Source organism: Chlorocebus sabaeus, chromosome 3 (genome assembly GCF_047675955.1).
Source record: "Chlorocebus sabaeus isolate Y175 chromosome 3, mChlSab1.0.hap1, whole genome shotgun sequence".
In the NCBI taxonomy this organism is placed as follows: Eukaryota; Metazoa; Chordata; class Mammalia; order Primates; family Cercopithecidae; genus Chlorocebus; species Chlorocebus sabaeus.
Window position 1 is genome coordinate 1,560,841 of NC_132906.1, and position 16,283 is coordinate 1,577,123.

General features: G+C 39.2%; 1 protein-coding gene across 8 annotated transcripts in view; it reads right to left on the reverse strand.

Annotated features, from left to right (window-relative positions):
* ZDHHC20 (zDHHC palmitoyltransferase 20) overlaps nucleotides 1–16,283 on the reverse strand; it is an 86,907-nt gene that overhangs the window by 37,996 nt on the left and 32,628 nt on the right. For all 8 annotated transcript variants that reach the window (XR_005236559.2, XM_008021702.3, XM_008021700.3 and 5 more), the window contains exons 3-4: nucleotides 13,294–13,397; nucleotides 5,812–5,932 (exon numbers count right to left, since the gene is read on the reverse strand). Coding sequence is in view for 7 of the 8 variants with exons in the window: in XM_008021702.3 (XP_008019893.3) it covers nucleotides 5,812–5,932; nucleotides 13,294–13,397 (225 nt within the window). In the remaining variant the exon portion in view is untranslated. The remainder of the gene's footprint in view (nucleotides 1–5,811; nucleotides 5,933–13,293; nucleotides 13,398–16,283) is intronic.

A 16,283-nucleotide genomic window follows, 5' to 3' on the forward strand; every position in this document is an offset into this window, starting at 1 on the left:
TCCTTGGTCCAGAGCTGTGTTCAAGTCCTGAACATCCTTGTTATCTTTCTGTCTCATTGATCTAATATTGACAGTGGGGTGTTAAAGTCTCCCATTATTATTGTGCGGAGTCTAAGTCTCTTTGTACGTCTCTAAGAACTTGCTTTATGAATACTGGGTGCATATATAGTTAAGATAGTTAGCTCTTCTTGTTGCATTGATCGCTTTACCATTATGTAATGCCCTTCTTTGTCTTTTTTGATCTTTGTTGGTTTAAAGTGTTTTATCAGAGACTAGGATTACAACTCACGCTTTTTTAGTTTCCATTTGCTTGGTAAATCTTCCTTCATCCCTTTATTTTGAGCCTGTGTGTGTCTTTGCACGTGAGATGGGTCTCCTGAATACAGCACACTGATGGGTTTTGACTCTTTGTCCAATTTGCCAGTCTATGTCTTTTAATTGAGGCATTTAGCCCATTTACATTTAAGGTCAATATTGTTATGTGTGAATCTGATCCTGTCATTAAAATGCTAGCTGGTTATTTTGCCCATTAGCTGTTGCAGTTTCTTTGTAGTGTCGATGGTCTTTATATTTTGGTACATTTTTGCAGTGGCGGATACCAGTTTTTCCTTTCCATATGTAGTGCTTCCTTCAGGAGCTCTTATAAGGCAGGTCTGGTGGTGACAAAATCCCTCAGCATTTGCTTGTCTGTAAAGGGTTTTATTTCTCCTTCACTTAAGAAGCTTAGTTTGGCTGGATATGAAATTCCAGGTTTAAAGTTCTTTGCTTTAAGAATGTTGAATATTGGCCCCCACTCTCTTCTGGCTGGCAGGGTTTCTGCAGAGAGATCTGGTGTTAATCTGATAGGCTTCCCTTTGTGGGTAACCCAACCTTTCTCTCTGGCTGCCCTTACCATTTTTTCCTTCATTTCAACCTTGGGGAATCTGATGATTATGTATCTTGGAGTTGCTCTTCTTAAGGAGTATCTTTGCGGTGTTCTCTGTATTTCCTGAATTTGAATGTTGGCCTGTTTTGCTCGGTTGGGGAAGTTCTCCTGGATAATATCCTGAAGTGTGTTTCCCAACTTAGTTCCATTCTCCCTGTCACTTTCAGTTACACCAATCAAACATAGGTTTGGACTTTTCACATAGTCCCATATTTCTTGGAGGCTCTGTTCATTCCTTTTCATTCTTTTTTCTCTAATCTTGTCTTCATGCTTTATTTCATTAAGTTGATCTTCAATCACTGATATCCTTTCTTCTGCTTGATCGATCCAGCTATTGATACTTGTGTATGCTTCACAAAGTTCTCATGCTGTGTTTTTCAGCTCCATCAGGTCAAATGTTCTTCTCTAAACTGGTTATTCTAGTTAGCAGTTCCTGTATGCTTATATCAAGGTTCTCAGCTTCCTTGCATTTGGTTAGAACATGCTCCTTTAGCTCAGTGGAATTTATTGTCCACCTTCTGAAGCCTACTACTGTCAATTTGTCAAACTCATTCTCGGTCCAGTTTTGTTCCCCTTCTGGCGAGGAGTTGTGACCCTTTGGAGGAGGAGAGGCATTCTATTCTGGTTTTGGATTTTCAGCCTTTTTGCACTGGGTTTTCCTCATCTTCGGGGATTTATCTACCTTTGGTCTTTCATGTTGGTGACTTCCGGATGGGGTTTTTTTGTGGTCATCCTTTTTGTTGATGTCGATGCTACTGCTTTCTGTTTGTTCGTCTTCCTTCTAACAGTCAGGGCCCTCTTCTGTAGGTCTCCTGGAGTTCGCTGGAAGTCTACTCCAGACTCTGTTTGCCTGGGTATTACCAGTGGAGGCTGCACAGCAGCAAAGACTGCTGCCTGCTCCTTCCTCTGGAAGCTTCCTCCCAGGGGGCACCCGCCGGATGTCAGCTGCAGCTCTCCTGTATGAGGTGTCTCCTAGTCAGGAGGCATGGGGGTCAGCGACCCACTTGAGGCAGTTTGTCCCTTAGCAGAGCTCGAGCGCTGTGCTGGGAGATCAGCTGCTCTCTTCAGAGCCAGCAGACAGGAAGGTGTAAGTCTGCTGAAGCTGCGCCCACACCCTCCTCTTCCCCCAGGTGCTCTGTCCCAGGGAGATGGGAGTTTTATCTACAAGCCCCTGAGTGGGGCTGCTGCCTTTCTTTCGGAGATGCCCTGCCCAGAGAGGAAGAATCAAAAGAGGCAGTCTGGCTACAGCGCCTTTGCAGAGCTGTGGTGGGCTCTGCCCAGCTGGAACTTCCTGGCAGCTTTGTTTACACTGTGAGGGGGAAAATCCGCCTACTCAAGCCTCAGTAATGGCAGAAGCCCCTCCTCCCACCAAGCTCCAGCGTCCCAGGTCAACTTCAGACTGCTGTGCTGGCAGTGAGAATTTCAAGCCAGTGGATCTTAGCTTGTTAGAGTCTGTGGAGGTGGCATCTGCTGAGCAAGACCACTCAGCTCCCTGGGTTCAGCCCCCTTTCCAGGAGAATGAACGGCTCTGTCTTGCTCCATGCCAAGTGCCACTGGGGTATGAAAAAAACTTCTGTAGCTAGCTCAGTGTCTGCCCAAATGGCCACCCAGTTTTGTGCTTGAAACGCAGAGCCCTGGTGGTGGAGGCACCCGAGGGAATCTCCTGGTCTATGGGTTGCGAAGACCGTGGGAAAAGCGTAGCATCTGGGCCGAATAGCACCGTCCCTCACAGCACAGTCCCTCATGGCTTCCCTCAGCTAGGGGAGGGAGTTCCCTGACCCCTTGTGCTTCCTGGGTAAGGCGACGCCCCACCCTGCTTCTGCTCGCCCTCTGTGGGCTTCACCCACTGTCTAGCCAGTCCCAGTGAGATGAACCAGGTACCTCAGTTGAAATGCAGAAATCACCTGCCTTCTGCATTGGTCTCACTGGGAGCTGCAGACTGGAGCTGTTCCTATTTGGCCATCTGCCCTGATTGACCGAGTATGTTATGTTTTATTGAGGGCCTTCTATAACACCTTGCTTGGGTTAGACACTAGAGGTAAAACCACGTAATGTTGAAAAAGTAGAGCTATAAAGGACCTTAGAGATTTCCTAGTTCAATCTCTCCATTTTACAGATCAAAGACACCCAAAGGTTAGACAGTCATCTGTCGAAGGTTGAATGGCTAAGCAAGTGGTAACATCAGGAATGAGTATCTTCTTTTCTCTTTCCCCTGCCCTTCTCCACTCAATATTCTGACATTGCAAAGGCTGTGAAGTTACCTAGGCTCTGAGATGGGATTAAACCAAACACATCTTGTAGGAAAAGGAGGCTTCATGACTGAGCAGACTGAACTCAAAAGTAGCAATCAAAGGAAACCTGAGTTTCTAGGGTGGCTAGAAGAATGATGGTGCCAAGGATAGAAATAGAGCTGAGTCTGGGTGAGGGTAGTGCTTTTCATTGACAAATATTTAGAGTTTCTACCAGGTGACAAACACTGCTAGATGCAGGGAATATAAAAGTGAACAAGGCAGACTTTTGGCTCCTCCCCCAAGATTTTAGGTTTTAAATGATGAATCCAGTATTGTAGGAGCTTAAAGCTTTGGATAAGAGGCCATTCAAGTACAGCTATCCTTTGGAAGCTGCAAATACACAAGGGGAGCTCTAGTGAGAGCGAGAAATGCTGAATTGAAGGGCACATGCCAAGGTGAAATGATGAAGGCTTGATGGTGATGACTGGCAGAGGCAGAGGTCTGCAGCTCCCTCCTCTGACATAACAGGAAGGGGGCTGCATCCCAGGGTGCAGCTAGATCGCAGACCACTCTGTAGACGTGCAATCCCTGTATGCAGCTGCAAATCTACCCCTGTGCCTAGCACACAAGAAAACGTTTGGAATGTAGGTGAGTGCTAGTATGTTAATATCCTTGAATCTGCTGTAATTTCTATTAAGAAGGTAACTAATTCCTGAAAACTATTAAAGAAAACAAATTATGCAGCACAATAAGCAAATGATCACAATATTCTGGTATTAGAATTCCAAGGCTAAAAGTAACAGTTGAAAGGACAGTACAGAGAAAATGGGGTAAGGCACCATTGTGAAGTTAAGACATAGGAGAAAACAACAAATGTGGGATGAAGAAGAACAATCATACAAGGATACAAACACAGAAGTATAATACTACAGAAAAACACAAAGAGGAAAGCGTTTCAAGAAGACAGAATGACAAAACGCCACTGATCCTGGAAGGGAGAATGAAAGCCCGCTGCCTGGAATTCACTAGAAGGAAGTGAGGCCCTGGATATAGACCACCTAAAAGACCTATAATCAAAGGCAAATGTAATAAAATAATAGGCCAGGCACGGTGGCTCACGCCTGTAATCCCAGCACTTTGGGAGGCCAAAGCGGGCGGATCACTCGAGGCTAGGAATTCGAGACCAGCCTGGCCAACCCATCTCTACTAAAAATACAAAAATACAAAAGTTAGCCAGGTGTGGTGGCATGTGCCTGTAATACCAGCTACTCAGGAGGCTGAGGCAGGAGATCGCTTGAACCCCGGGGATGGAAGATGCAGTGAGCTGAGATTGCACCATTGCACTCAAGCCTGGGCAACAGAATGAGACTCCATTTCCAAAAAAAAACAAACAAAAAAAAATTACTGGAAATTTATTATTCTTTGCAAAGAGCTATACTAAGTACTTTACATCTACTGTCTCTTTTAATACTTCCACTAACTCAGTCATGTAAACATTATTATCCTTACCTTAAAACGAGAAAGTTAGTGCTTAGAAAGTTTAAGTGACTTGCACTGTATTAGTAAGGGAAAAGCTAGGGTTTGATCTGTAATCCACGTTTTCATTCTATACTATATTAGTTATGCAAAAAGGACAGTCAGTCAAATATCCCCTCCTAAAATCTTGTAGACACTTTAAATTTTCTTGAGTCACAGTTTGTACACAGCTACACAAAGGTAATTTCCCACTGGAGTTTAGAAACTTAGTGGGTTGAAGAGGCAGAGCACCTGGACTTAAAATCCCGTTGTTTTTTATACTAACTGTATAACTTGGAACAAGTTACTTAGCCTCACTGTGTCTTAGTTTCCTCATCCGTAAAATGGAAACTATAGTCTACACTTCATAAGGTTGTTGTGAGGTCTAAATGAGTTCGTACATGTAAACAGAATAACTGTTAAGCTGCAATCATTACCTGGTGTTTAAACCAATTAATGAGGTATATAATACATAAAACAATTTCCTAAAAAACAACAAAAAAAATTTTTTAAATAAACAAAATAAAACAATTCCCTGTATTTAAATGACCGCCACTCATAGACTCTTCCTTGTCATAAGATTACAACCTAGGAACAGGAAGCTGCTGTTATGGTCATGGATCTCAGTGGAGGCATCAGTACACAGGAAACACCAAGGGCTTTGGAACTAGATAAACCTGAGTTCACAGCCTGACTCTCAGAATATTAGCCTTATACATCTGAACAACTTTCTTCCTATTTGTGTCTTTTACTGTTCCCCATTCTTAGCACACTATTAGATTTTTTTTTTATTACTCAGTGATGACACATAATACTCAAATTCAGACTTCCAAATGACAGTTTACTAAGAATAATAATTAAAATTTTCAGCCATGAAAGTTGAGTTGGGGGACAAAACAAGTACAGAAGAGATTCATATTAAAGTGAGCCCCTTAAACAATTTATATGGATGTTTTAATCTATTTATCTATTTCTGCATCTGAAATACCACAACAAGAAAACAGGAAAGTCTTGTAGCTACAGATATTATTTATGGCAATCACAGTATCCATTTAATAGTCAAACCATGCAAATATATCCTGGCAGGAATAAGCATATTTTTAAAATCATTAGAAAAGGAACACTTATTCTTTTTCTTACTTTTTGAAGCTGATGTGGTATAGATAGGTAAAACTCTTGCCGCTCTTCTCAAAATTTCTTGTTGTCTTTCTTGGCTGAATTCTTTTTCATAACGTTCCTTTTCAGAATTGGACAAGTAGAACTATAAAAGAAAAGAGGACTATTAAATTTTTTAAATCCCATGATGTTAATTATCATGCTCAGAAAAAGTTTTATCTGGAACAGAAAAAGAAAACCAAAAACTATTTTATGAAGACAAAACTTGTCTTCAAACTTAACTGCTAAGTAGATAAATCAAGGACATTTTAACAAAAACTACATACCTTTGGCATAGAAAAGATTTGCTCTCCACACCAGATGGCAAAGAACATGAACTAAATATTTTTCCATCTTTGTTTTTCACAAATAAAATTAAATTCCTACACAAGAAAGGCTTAATATATAGTCTCCATTAGTAAAAATTTTAGTTGCGTAAAAGTTACTGTCAAGAGATTTTTAATTTTTGGAAAAATGTCCAAAGATTTACTTGCTTTGGGTGAAAGGCTAAATCACAGTCATGGGGTCCCACTAATTTCTAGCCAAATGTCTCAAGAAGGGCAATGAGTCATTTAAAAAAAACAAACAAACCATTTTTAGATTTCAAAAAGCTAACCAATAGGACTACTTTCACCAGAATTATGACAGATTGTCAAGGCAAGCATAGTGGCCTCTTCAAGGACAGCGTCCTTTATAGAGCGGGTTTTTTTTTGTTTGTTTTTTTGAGACGGATTCTCGCTCTGTCGCCCAGGCTGGAGTGAGTGGCGCGATCTTGGCTCACTGCAAGCTCCGCCCCCCGGGTTCCCGCCATTCTCCTGCCTCAGCCTCCCGAGTAGCTGGGACCACAGGCGCCCGCCACCAAGCCTGGCTAATTTTTCTTTCTTTTTTTTTTGGATTTTTGGTAGAGACGGCGTTTCATGGTGTGTTAGCCAGGATGGTCTCGATCTCCTGACCTCATGATCCGCCTGCCTCGGCCTCCCAAAGTGCTGGGATTACAAGCGTGAACCACCGCGCCCGGCCTAGAGCTGTTTCTTGTTTTCACTTCTTAGCGTCTGTTCCCATGTGTGGCCAGCCTCTGGTTCATTTCTCTTAATGGCATTTTCCCTTCAGAGTACTTTTTAATTGTTCTTTTCATATGTCACCCTAACATCTCAAGGATCCTAAGTTTTATGCCTCATGTTAAATTTCATGTTACCAGGAAGTATAGGTTTCTAATCAGTCTTTATTTCATAGATGAAAAAAAAAAAAAAACAAACTAAGAATGGCTTGAGATTTGTTCTTCATTGTGTTTTATATTTTAATAATACAATTCCTCAATTTTTATTTACTTGTAGGGTTCTGCTTAAAAAGCCCTAAGGAGTCCTGACTTTTCATGTTTAAGGAGTATTTGGTCTAGTTGCTAACTCAAATACAAAATGTCTCCTCCTGTTGCTGCCCCATCATTGCCAATGGTATCAGCTTAACGCCACAGTATTCTGCTATAAACAAGGCAACAGCTTGGCACAGTAGAGAGCTCTGAATTGAGGAAATTGTGATTCTAAGAGACTTAGGCAATTTTCTAAGATTGCAGAACTACTGGCAGAGCCAATAGTAAAATACAGGTATTCTGTTTTCTACTCTGGTACTTTTTCTTCTATATTACAATGTAAAATAAATGTTTTTGCTTTTTATAGATTGTTACTCTAACCTGACTAAAACACCACACTTCAGGAAATGTAAGAGTCTATTTAGATTACCTCGCTCAGCTTCCACAATCAAATTGTGATGGGACAAGAAACCCCCAAATTACTTATAGGGGACAAGAAGCCACATGAACAGATGAACAGGACAGTAAGAAGTCAGGAAAGACTCACATAACCTTAAAGATGAAAAAGTCGTAAAGACAATGGAGGTCCCTTATCTAATCTTCCATCACAAGAGGGGTCTTCAGACATTTCTGACAGACTGGGTCCCTCTTGAATACTTTCAGAGAAATATTTTCCTATTTTGCAAGATGGCATGTTCTCTTTAAGAGAATTTTAACTTGTTAGAAAGTTCTTTCCTGACATGATGTGTCTCCTACATATTCATAGTAGAGTATAAAAATCACATGGTAACATGTTAAATATATTTTAATAGAAGATGTTCTGATCAAATTTTACAGATTTCCTATAAAATTTCAACAGATTTCTCTGGGCTGTTCTATTCCTAGTCTGCAGTAGCATCCCAAGCTCAGGCCTCTCTATTGCTACTCAACATCATCACTTATCCTTAAGAATGAAGGTCATGGGCCAGGTATGGTGGCTTATGCCTATAATCCTAGCACTTTGGGAGGCCGAAGCAGGTGGATCACGAGGTCAGGAATTCAAGACCAGCCTGGCCAACATGGTGAAACCCTGTCTCTACTAAAAAAACACAAAAATTAGCTGGGTGTGGTGGCATGTGCCTGTAGTGCCAGCTACTCGGGAGGCTGAGGCAGGAGAATTGTTTGAACCTGAGAGGTGGAGGGTGCAGTGAGATCACACCACTATACTCCAGCCTGGTGACAGAGTGAGACTCTGTCTTTAAAAAAAAAAAAAAAAAAAAAAAAAATGAAGGTTATAAAATTATGAAAAGCTTAAACCAAATGAAAATTTCAAGAGGCATCAGAATTTTAGATGAGGAATGGAACAAAACAAAAATTCAAACAGATTGTAATTTTGAATTAGTTATAGAAGTTTGTCTTTTCATTCAAAACTAGTTAACAGAATTCAAACTATGAAATGCTATTATTGTCTTAAATTCAGTGTTCAGACAGTTCTATTTAAATATATATTAAATGCCAATTAAGAGTGAGGTGTTGTCCCGGATATCAGAGATCCAAAGATGAATAAAAACAACTCTTGCCTTCAAAAAGTATTTCTATAGTCTAGTAAGACAGCCATATAAACAAAGAATTACAAAATACGAATCAGCATAAAATACAACATTAATAATATATTACAAGGTATGATAAAAGCTCCCTTGGGAGGTAGTGGGAGTTATCAATGAAAGTTTCTTGAAGGCAGTGTACCTAAGTTTTGAAAGATAAATAGGAATCTTTCAGGAAGACAGGGAAGAAAAGAAAATCTTGGCAAAGGGAACAGCATACAGAAAGCACAAGGGTGTGAAAATAGTACAGTATATTCAGTTTAACACACTGCTTGATTATCGAGTTCCATGAAGAAGCAATGAAGATTAAATTAGTAAGATTTTAGTTCATGAAGGGATTTGGTGTACCATGCAAATGAACATGAGCTTTATCTTACAGCTAACTGGCAAACTGTAGGATTATAGTCAGGGAAGGGATGGGACTGTATTTTCTTTTTAGAAAAGATGACACTTGGTGATGGGAGATGCTTATCAGCTATTCACATGCTGCTTCTTCCTCACCATTTCTTAAGTCTTTACCAATCTGCCTTATACACAAGGTCTGATTCTAACTACTGGGGATACAGGAATAAACAACAAAGATTTTTCCTTCAAAAAGCTTAGTGGAAGAGATACTTATAAAGGTCTCAGCTTAAACGCCACTTCCTCAGAGATTTATTTGACTATACTATCTAAAAGTAGCTCTTTCTCCCCTAAAGTAGCTTTTACTTTGTTATACTCTATTATATTACCATGTTATTTTTCTAAATTTATCACAATTTATAATGATTTTATTTGTTTACTGTTTGTCTCTACCTTTACGCCTAGCAGTCTGATATCTGGGGGGTGGTTGAGAAGTACCTGATTGAAACAATGAAAAAAAGACACCCCACCCATATTTATAACTTAACTTCCTTAACGATTTATAGTTTTTAATGATGATGATGATGACGATGATGATGATAATGATTATTGCGACAGAGTTTCGCTCTTGTTGCCCAGGCTGGAATGCAACAGCGTGATCTTGGCTTACTGCATCCTCTGCCTCCCAGGTTCAAGCAATTCTCCTGCCTCAGCCTCCTAAACAGCTGGGATTACAGGCATGCACCACCACACCCGGCTAATTCTGTATTTTTAGTAGAGATGGGGTTTCGCCATGTTGGTCAGGCGGGTCTCAAACTCCTGACCTCAGGTGATCCACCTGCCTCTGCCTCCCAAAGTGCTGGGATTATAGGCATGAGCCACCACGTCTGGCCCTAGTTTTTCCTTTTTAGACTCCATCTATTCCCCTAGACCTGGATCTCCATCCAAGCACTATTCTAACCTCTGAGCTGACTGAATCCTCCTAATAAAAGCTGTGAGTTTGGTGTTATATTAGCACCAACCTCTGAGCTGACAGAATCTTCCTAACAAAGCTGTGAGCTTGATATTACATTAGCAGCAAACTCACAGCTCTGTAATTGCTTATATAGGCCTACCTCAGTCAGCACACTGTAAGCGCAGTGGCAAAGAGAATCTTAAATTCCTGTTCTTAGTTGTCCCTAGAGCTTAGCTTAGCTGGCCCATGAAGATTTAATAATTAGTTCATTTAATAATTATTGAAAATCTACTATGTGCCAGAGAGTGTGGGAAGGGATATAGTGAAGAATGCAATGTAAATATCCCTGCCCTCACAAAATTTAAAATTTAATAATGTGATGCATATTAGTAAACAGGCAATTACAATACCAGATGATAAGTTCTCTGACAGGGCAAATGAAGCATGCCACAGCAAGGTCACTGGATACAGGCTTGGGCAGACAGATGACCTTACAGGAGTAGAGGAGAATGAAGGAGAAGTTGATGTGAAGGCTTAAGCTCTGGGCTGAATGCGAAATGGATGCAATATGCTAGAACAACCACCAAAAACATAATAATAATAACAACATTTTGATGGTACTTATTAGGTGCTAAGCATTCCTCTGAGCTCTTTATATATACTATTAACTCCACATAGTATCTATTAGTAATTACATAGATTATCAATTTGCTCAATTCTTACAGCTATCCTATGAGGTGGGTACTAATATCACCCTCACTTTACAGAGGAGGGATCAACGAAGGAAAGTCTCCAAAGTCACACAGTTAACACAGATAGTACGTTGCAGAGGTACGAGCTGAACCTGAGCAGTTTTAGTCCAGAGTCTGTGTGGTACTGTTGTTGCTGTCTGAGACAGGGTCTCACTCTGCCGCCTGGGCTGGAGTGCAGTGGCATGATCACGGCTCACTGCAGGCTCAACCTCCCTGGGCTCAGTGATCCTCCCACCTCCGCCTCCCGAGTAGCTGGGACTACAGGTGCACACCACCATGCCCAGCTAATTTTTTTATTCTTTGTAGAGATGGGGTTTGCTACATTGCCAAGGCTGTTGTCAAAGTCCTGGACTAAAGCGATCCACCTGCCTGCCCCAGCCTTCCAAAGTGCTGGATTACAGGCATGAGCCACCACGCCCGGCCTGCATTCTTAACCTCTACATTATACCGCTTCTCAAAAGTACTACCAATTATTTTTCTTATTCTATTTCTTATTTCCTGTAATGAGAATTATTTACTTTTTACATATGCGATGTTTTCAATAGTCATCACTACTAGTAATTGATTAAACAAAATTAAGTCCTTTTCAATTTCAAGATTAAGAAATGGATGATAGTTTGTAACATAACTTTAAGGGTTGACTAATTAGTAACAAATGCCTGATGAATATATGTGAAGCAGCACTGAAGTCTGACTTACGGTTTACTTTACCTTTTAAAACAAAAGCATCTAATAGAAAAAGCAGGCAAAAAACTGTATGGCATTACTTGCTAATGTTAAATGTATATTTACTAGTTCTACTCCTAGGCATCTACTCAAAATAACTACATATATATTATCCAAGAGACATGCACTAGAACGTTTGCAGCAGCCCTACTTGTAACAGCTCGAAGCTGGAGGCTACCCACATGCTCATTAACAGCAGACCGAGTAAATAAATTGTGTTACATACAACTGAATACTAAACAATAATTAGAATGAATGATCTGCAACTATATGTAACACAGATGAATCTTACAAATAGAATGTTAATGAGAGAAGCCACATACACACAAATGACTATGACATACACATACACACCATACACACACTACTACAAAACACCATTTATATTTAGTACAAAAGACAGGCAAAACTAATCTATGCTGTTAGAAGGCAAGAGAGTGGCTTCTTATGAAGTGGACGACTGAAAGGAAGCATTGGGGGTTGATGGGGTTCTGGTAATGTTCTGTTTCTTGAATTTAGTAGTAGTTGCACAGGTGTGTACACATATGCGTACTTTTTGTATATATGTTCTTCACTGCAAAGTTAAATAGAAGTTGATACTATTTTTAAACATATGGTCTATAATTTTTAATGATTTTGATAAATTTAACACAAAGGGAAACGATTACATTATCATCATCATCTAATATTTGAGTCCTAACAATGTGGCAGGTAAACAACTATTTTCAAAGCTCACACCAGGCATGGTGGCTCACGCCTGTAATCCCAGCACTTTGGGAGGCTGAAGCGGGTGGATCACCTGAGGCCAGGAGTTCAAGACCGGCCTGACCAACATGGGGAAATCCGTCTCTATAAAAACACAAAAATTAGCCAGGCATGGTGGTGCGTGCCTGTAATCCCAGCTACTCAGGAGGCTGAGGCAGGAGAATCGCTTGAACCTGGGAGGCGGAGGTTGCAGTGAGCCAAGATCATGCCATTGTACTCCAGCCTGGGTGACAAGAGCGAAACTCCATCTCAATAAATAAATAGATAGATAGATAAATAAATATATAAATGCATGTTTTAACTGAATAAATCTCACAATCTTTACAAACATCCTACGGAGACAGGCACAATTGTTAGCTCCATTTTTTGATAAGAAAACTGCAGCTTGGAGAGATTAAATTGTTAGAGCAAAAGATCAAACTCAGATAACTCTAACTCTAGAGAATATATTCTTAACCACCTCGCTATATGAAATTTTCAGTGAAGGAAGAATTCAGGCAGCTATGGCGAGGTAAGAGAGACACACTGGTCATAAAACCTACTCCACATAAATGTTTACCTATATTATTTTCCAAATGGAACCTCCAATTAGAAGAAACACTAGTCATATTAAAGTGCAGCAAGCAATAGCCTAGACAATTTGTTTCCATCACAAAACTTTCTTTAATTGCAGCATATCTGTTCACGCCTGAGAAAATATAAATGTTGAGAGTTTCTAAAAATAAACTCTACTTTCCTAACTCAATTCCGTTCCTTAAGACTTTTTATTTCAGTAATATAAAGGATGTCTTTAAGAAAACATAGCATAGCAGAAAAGTAGTAAGCATTTCTATACTGCTGAACTTTTACTACGCTATGTCAGCGGACTGTATCTGAGAACAGGCTGATGACTCACATTCACAGTACAGAGCAACCAAGCAGTTTTATGAATGGAAACAGAACACATGCATTATGTTAAGTTTTAACAAAGGTAACACAAGGGAAAAAAAAATCCATAATCTGTTAAAACATTTGGTAATTTACCAACATTAAATTTACCTCTTTGGAGGGGGAAGCGGGAGATGTGAAAATTGTCATCCAATAGGACCATACAAACATAACAAAGAACAGATGGAAAGCCACAAGGTAAACAACGGTCTTTCCTGGTAAATAAAAACAAATAACAGTTCATTGAATCCAGGTGAAAACAGCAAAAGGCATTACATTAAAACACAATAATTGGGTCAGGAGGCCAAATCCAATAAACAAATTAAAATGTACTGAAACATCAAATATATAAACTTTACTTGCATGAGGAAACATTACTAGATTATGAAGAAATATTCTGTTCCTATATTTAAGGATTATCAGTCTGGTTTATAAGATGAGATTTAAGATGAGATTTGATTATATTAAATTGCTGAAGATTTAAGCTAAAACACTTTCTTCACTCACTGTATTTCAAGTTCTCCAAAAGTTCATCTTAAATGACTTAAAATTATTTAAAACAGAATCTATTACTATGAACATTAAATCCAAGGAACTGTCAACTGAAAGTAAATAAAATAAGTTACCATCACCATAAATGAAGAATACATCTGAATAACTCATTCCCTGTATTGTTCAGAAAAAGTACCCTAAATTTCATTCCCATTCAATACAGGCTAACAAGAAAAAGTTTTGGCCATTTTGAATATCTAACATAACTATATCCCAAGTAGATCAATGTAACATTCCAACATCTCTATCTCCAAATATTGCCACTGATATAATTTTAAGCTTTTTGTTGTATTCTACACATTTGAAAGAAGTAGTACTGATTTAAGAAGCAAGATCTACCAGATGCTTAAACTCTTTTTCAGTTTGTACTGCAGCACCATAAACCCACTGAAGACAACAAATATAGACAAGTCTGAAATTCTACTCATTTTTAAACTTCAGATAAAATGCTACTCCTTCCACAAAGGTCTTTTCTGTTACTTTCAGAATTCATTACTTCTTCATACTGCACTCTCCAAATAATTTGCTTAGATTTTAATTACTTATTTCAGTAAAGCTAGCTGCTTAATACTGATGAGCTAATACACGCAAAACACTTAGAAGAATGCCTGGCACACAATAAATTCTCAATAAATACTGACTACTAGTATTATTACTTAGTCTTATCCAGGCATTTTAATTATTTTCTCCAAAATTTGGTCCTTTTTGTGCATTCCCTATATCAGTGTTTCTCAATTTTAAGAAGTGAGAAAGTATTCACTGGTCTGCACTGAAAAAAAAAAAAAAAAAAAAAAAAAAAGAACGTAATGAAGCTTTTGTAAAAGCTAACATGTATTCAGTTTGAAGTACTCTCACTTCCTTCGGTCTGAGGTTTATTTTCCCTTATGTTTCTGGTTTAAAAAGTGCTTGTTCTTTTCAAATAAAATAATAATAATAATTTGACAACCCTGTTGCAACCCAACCTTTTCTTTTGAAATTGTATTGGGTTCATGCCTGATCTCAGAGAACAGAAACTCCAGTCACACAGCTGACCAATGCAGAAACCCAGGCCTGAAATGACTCCTCGTATCTCACAGCTTATCAGTGCAAATGCTACTAATTCTAGCTCCTAAAATTTATCTCCAAGTGAACTCATTATTATTATTTTCATTATTTTTCAAAAATTTCAATAATCATCATTATTTTCACTGCCGGTGCATAGTTTATAAATTGTTGCCTATGTTGTTTGGATTGCTGCAAGAGCCAATTGGCCTCCTTGCTTCCAATCCATCTCAGTGGCTGATGTAAAATATGTTGCTCGTAGTTTCTTTCCCCTCTTGGCTGCGGAATTCCTAAGAAATAATTCCAACCTCATTACCAACGCATCCTAGTAAAACCATGGGACTACTCAGTCACCATAACCGACTATAGGTACTCAAATTACCACTCCTATGTACCAAAAGCCAACTAGAAGGCACTATAATCTATGCCTTATTTCTAACCCTCACAGTAAGTCTTCTAAGGTATCATTCCAGTTTACAGATGTAGGCAGTGAGGCTCAGAGAATTTAATACTTTGTCCAACGTCACTTAGTTATTAAATGATGAAGCTAGAATTCAAACCCATATCTGTTTGACAAAAATCCAAGGTTCTTTTCACTATGTCCTAGCTACAATTACAGTTTCCTCCACGTTTCCAACCATCATCTTAATGGTCATATTCTACTTCTAAGCAAGTACCTGATGCCAAGATAAAATTGTAACCGTAACTTCCTTCTATTTTCAAATGTGCTCTTTTTGCTTCCACTAACATTGATCGTCATGCGCATTAAAAACTGGTTTTTCAAAATCTGCTTTCTCTATCCTGTCAGTTCCCTTCAGGTTGAACACCACAGTGTACCCAATGGACTCAATATCATTGCTTTGGCCAGGTGCTGTGGCTCGCGCCTGTATTCCCAGCACTTTGGGAGGCTGGGGCGGGCAGATCACTTGAGGTCAGGAGTTCAAGACCAGCCTGGCCAACATGGTAGAACCCCATCTCTACTAATACAAAAAATTAGCTGGGCGTGGTGGGGCACACATGTAATCTCAGCTACGTGGTAGGCTGAGGTGGGAGGATCGCCCAAACCTGGGAGGCAAAGGTTGCAGTGAGCTGAGATCGCGCCACCGCACTCTAGCCTGAGCAACAGAGCGAGACTCCATCTCAAAAAAATAAAAAAAAAAGAAAGAAAAAGAAAAAATATATATTATATATACGTATTTTTATATATTATATATAATTGCTTCATTTGCTTTTCCTTTGGAAAAGCGTGCAAGAACTTAGTTTCCTACTGTTACGATAACACTGAGACCATTTAACAACCCTGCAATGTTATCTTCACTTTGCTTACTTCCTTTATAAATATTTTTGCCTAGACTCCATATTAAATCAAGCTTGTTGTTCCTCACCTATACACTATTGCGTAACTTTGAGATAGATGGTAACTTTGAGATACTTTAAATGTAAAAACAATATACTCTTCATAGTTTTAGAAACATTTAACATAATTTCAGAATATTTCTTTTCTTCAT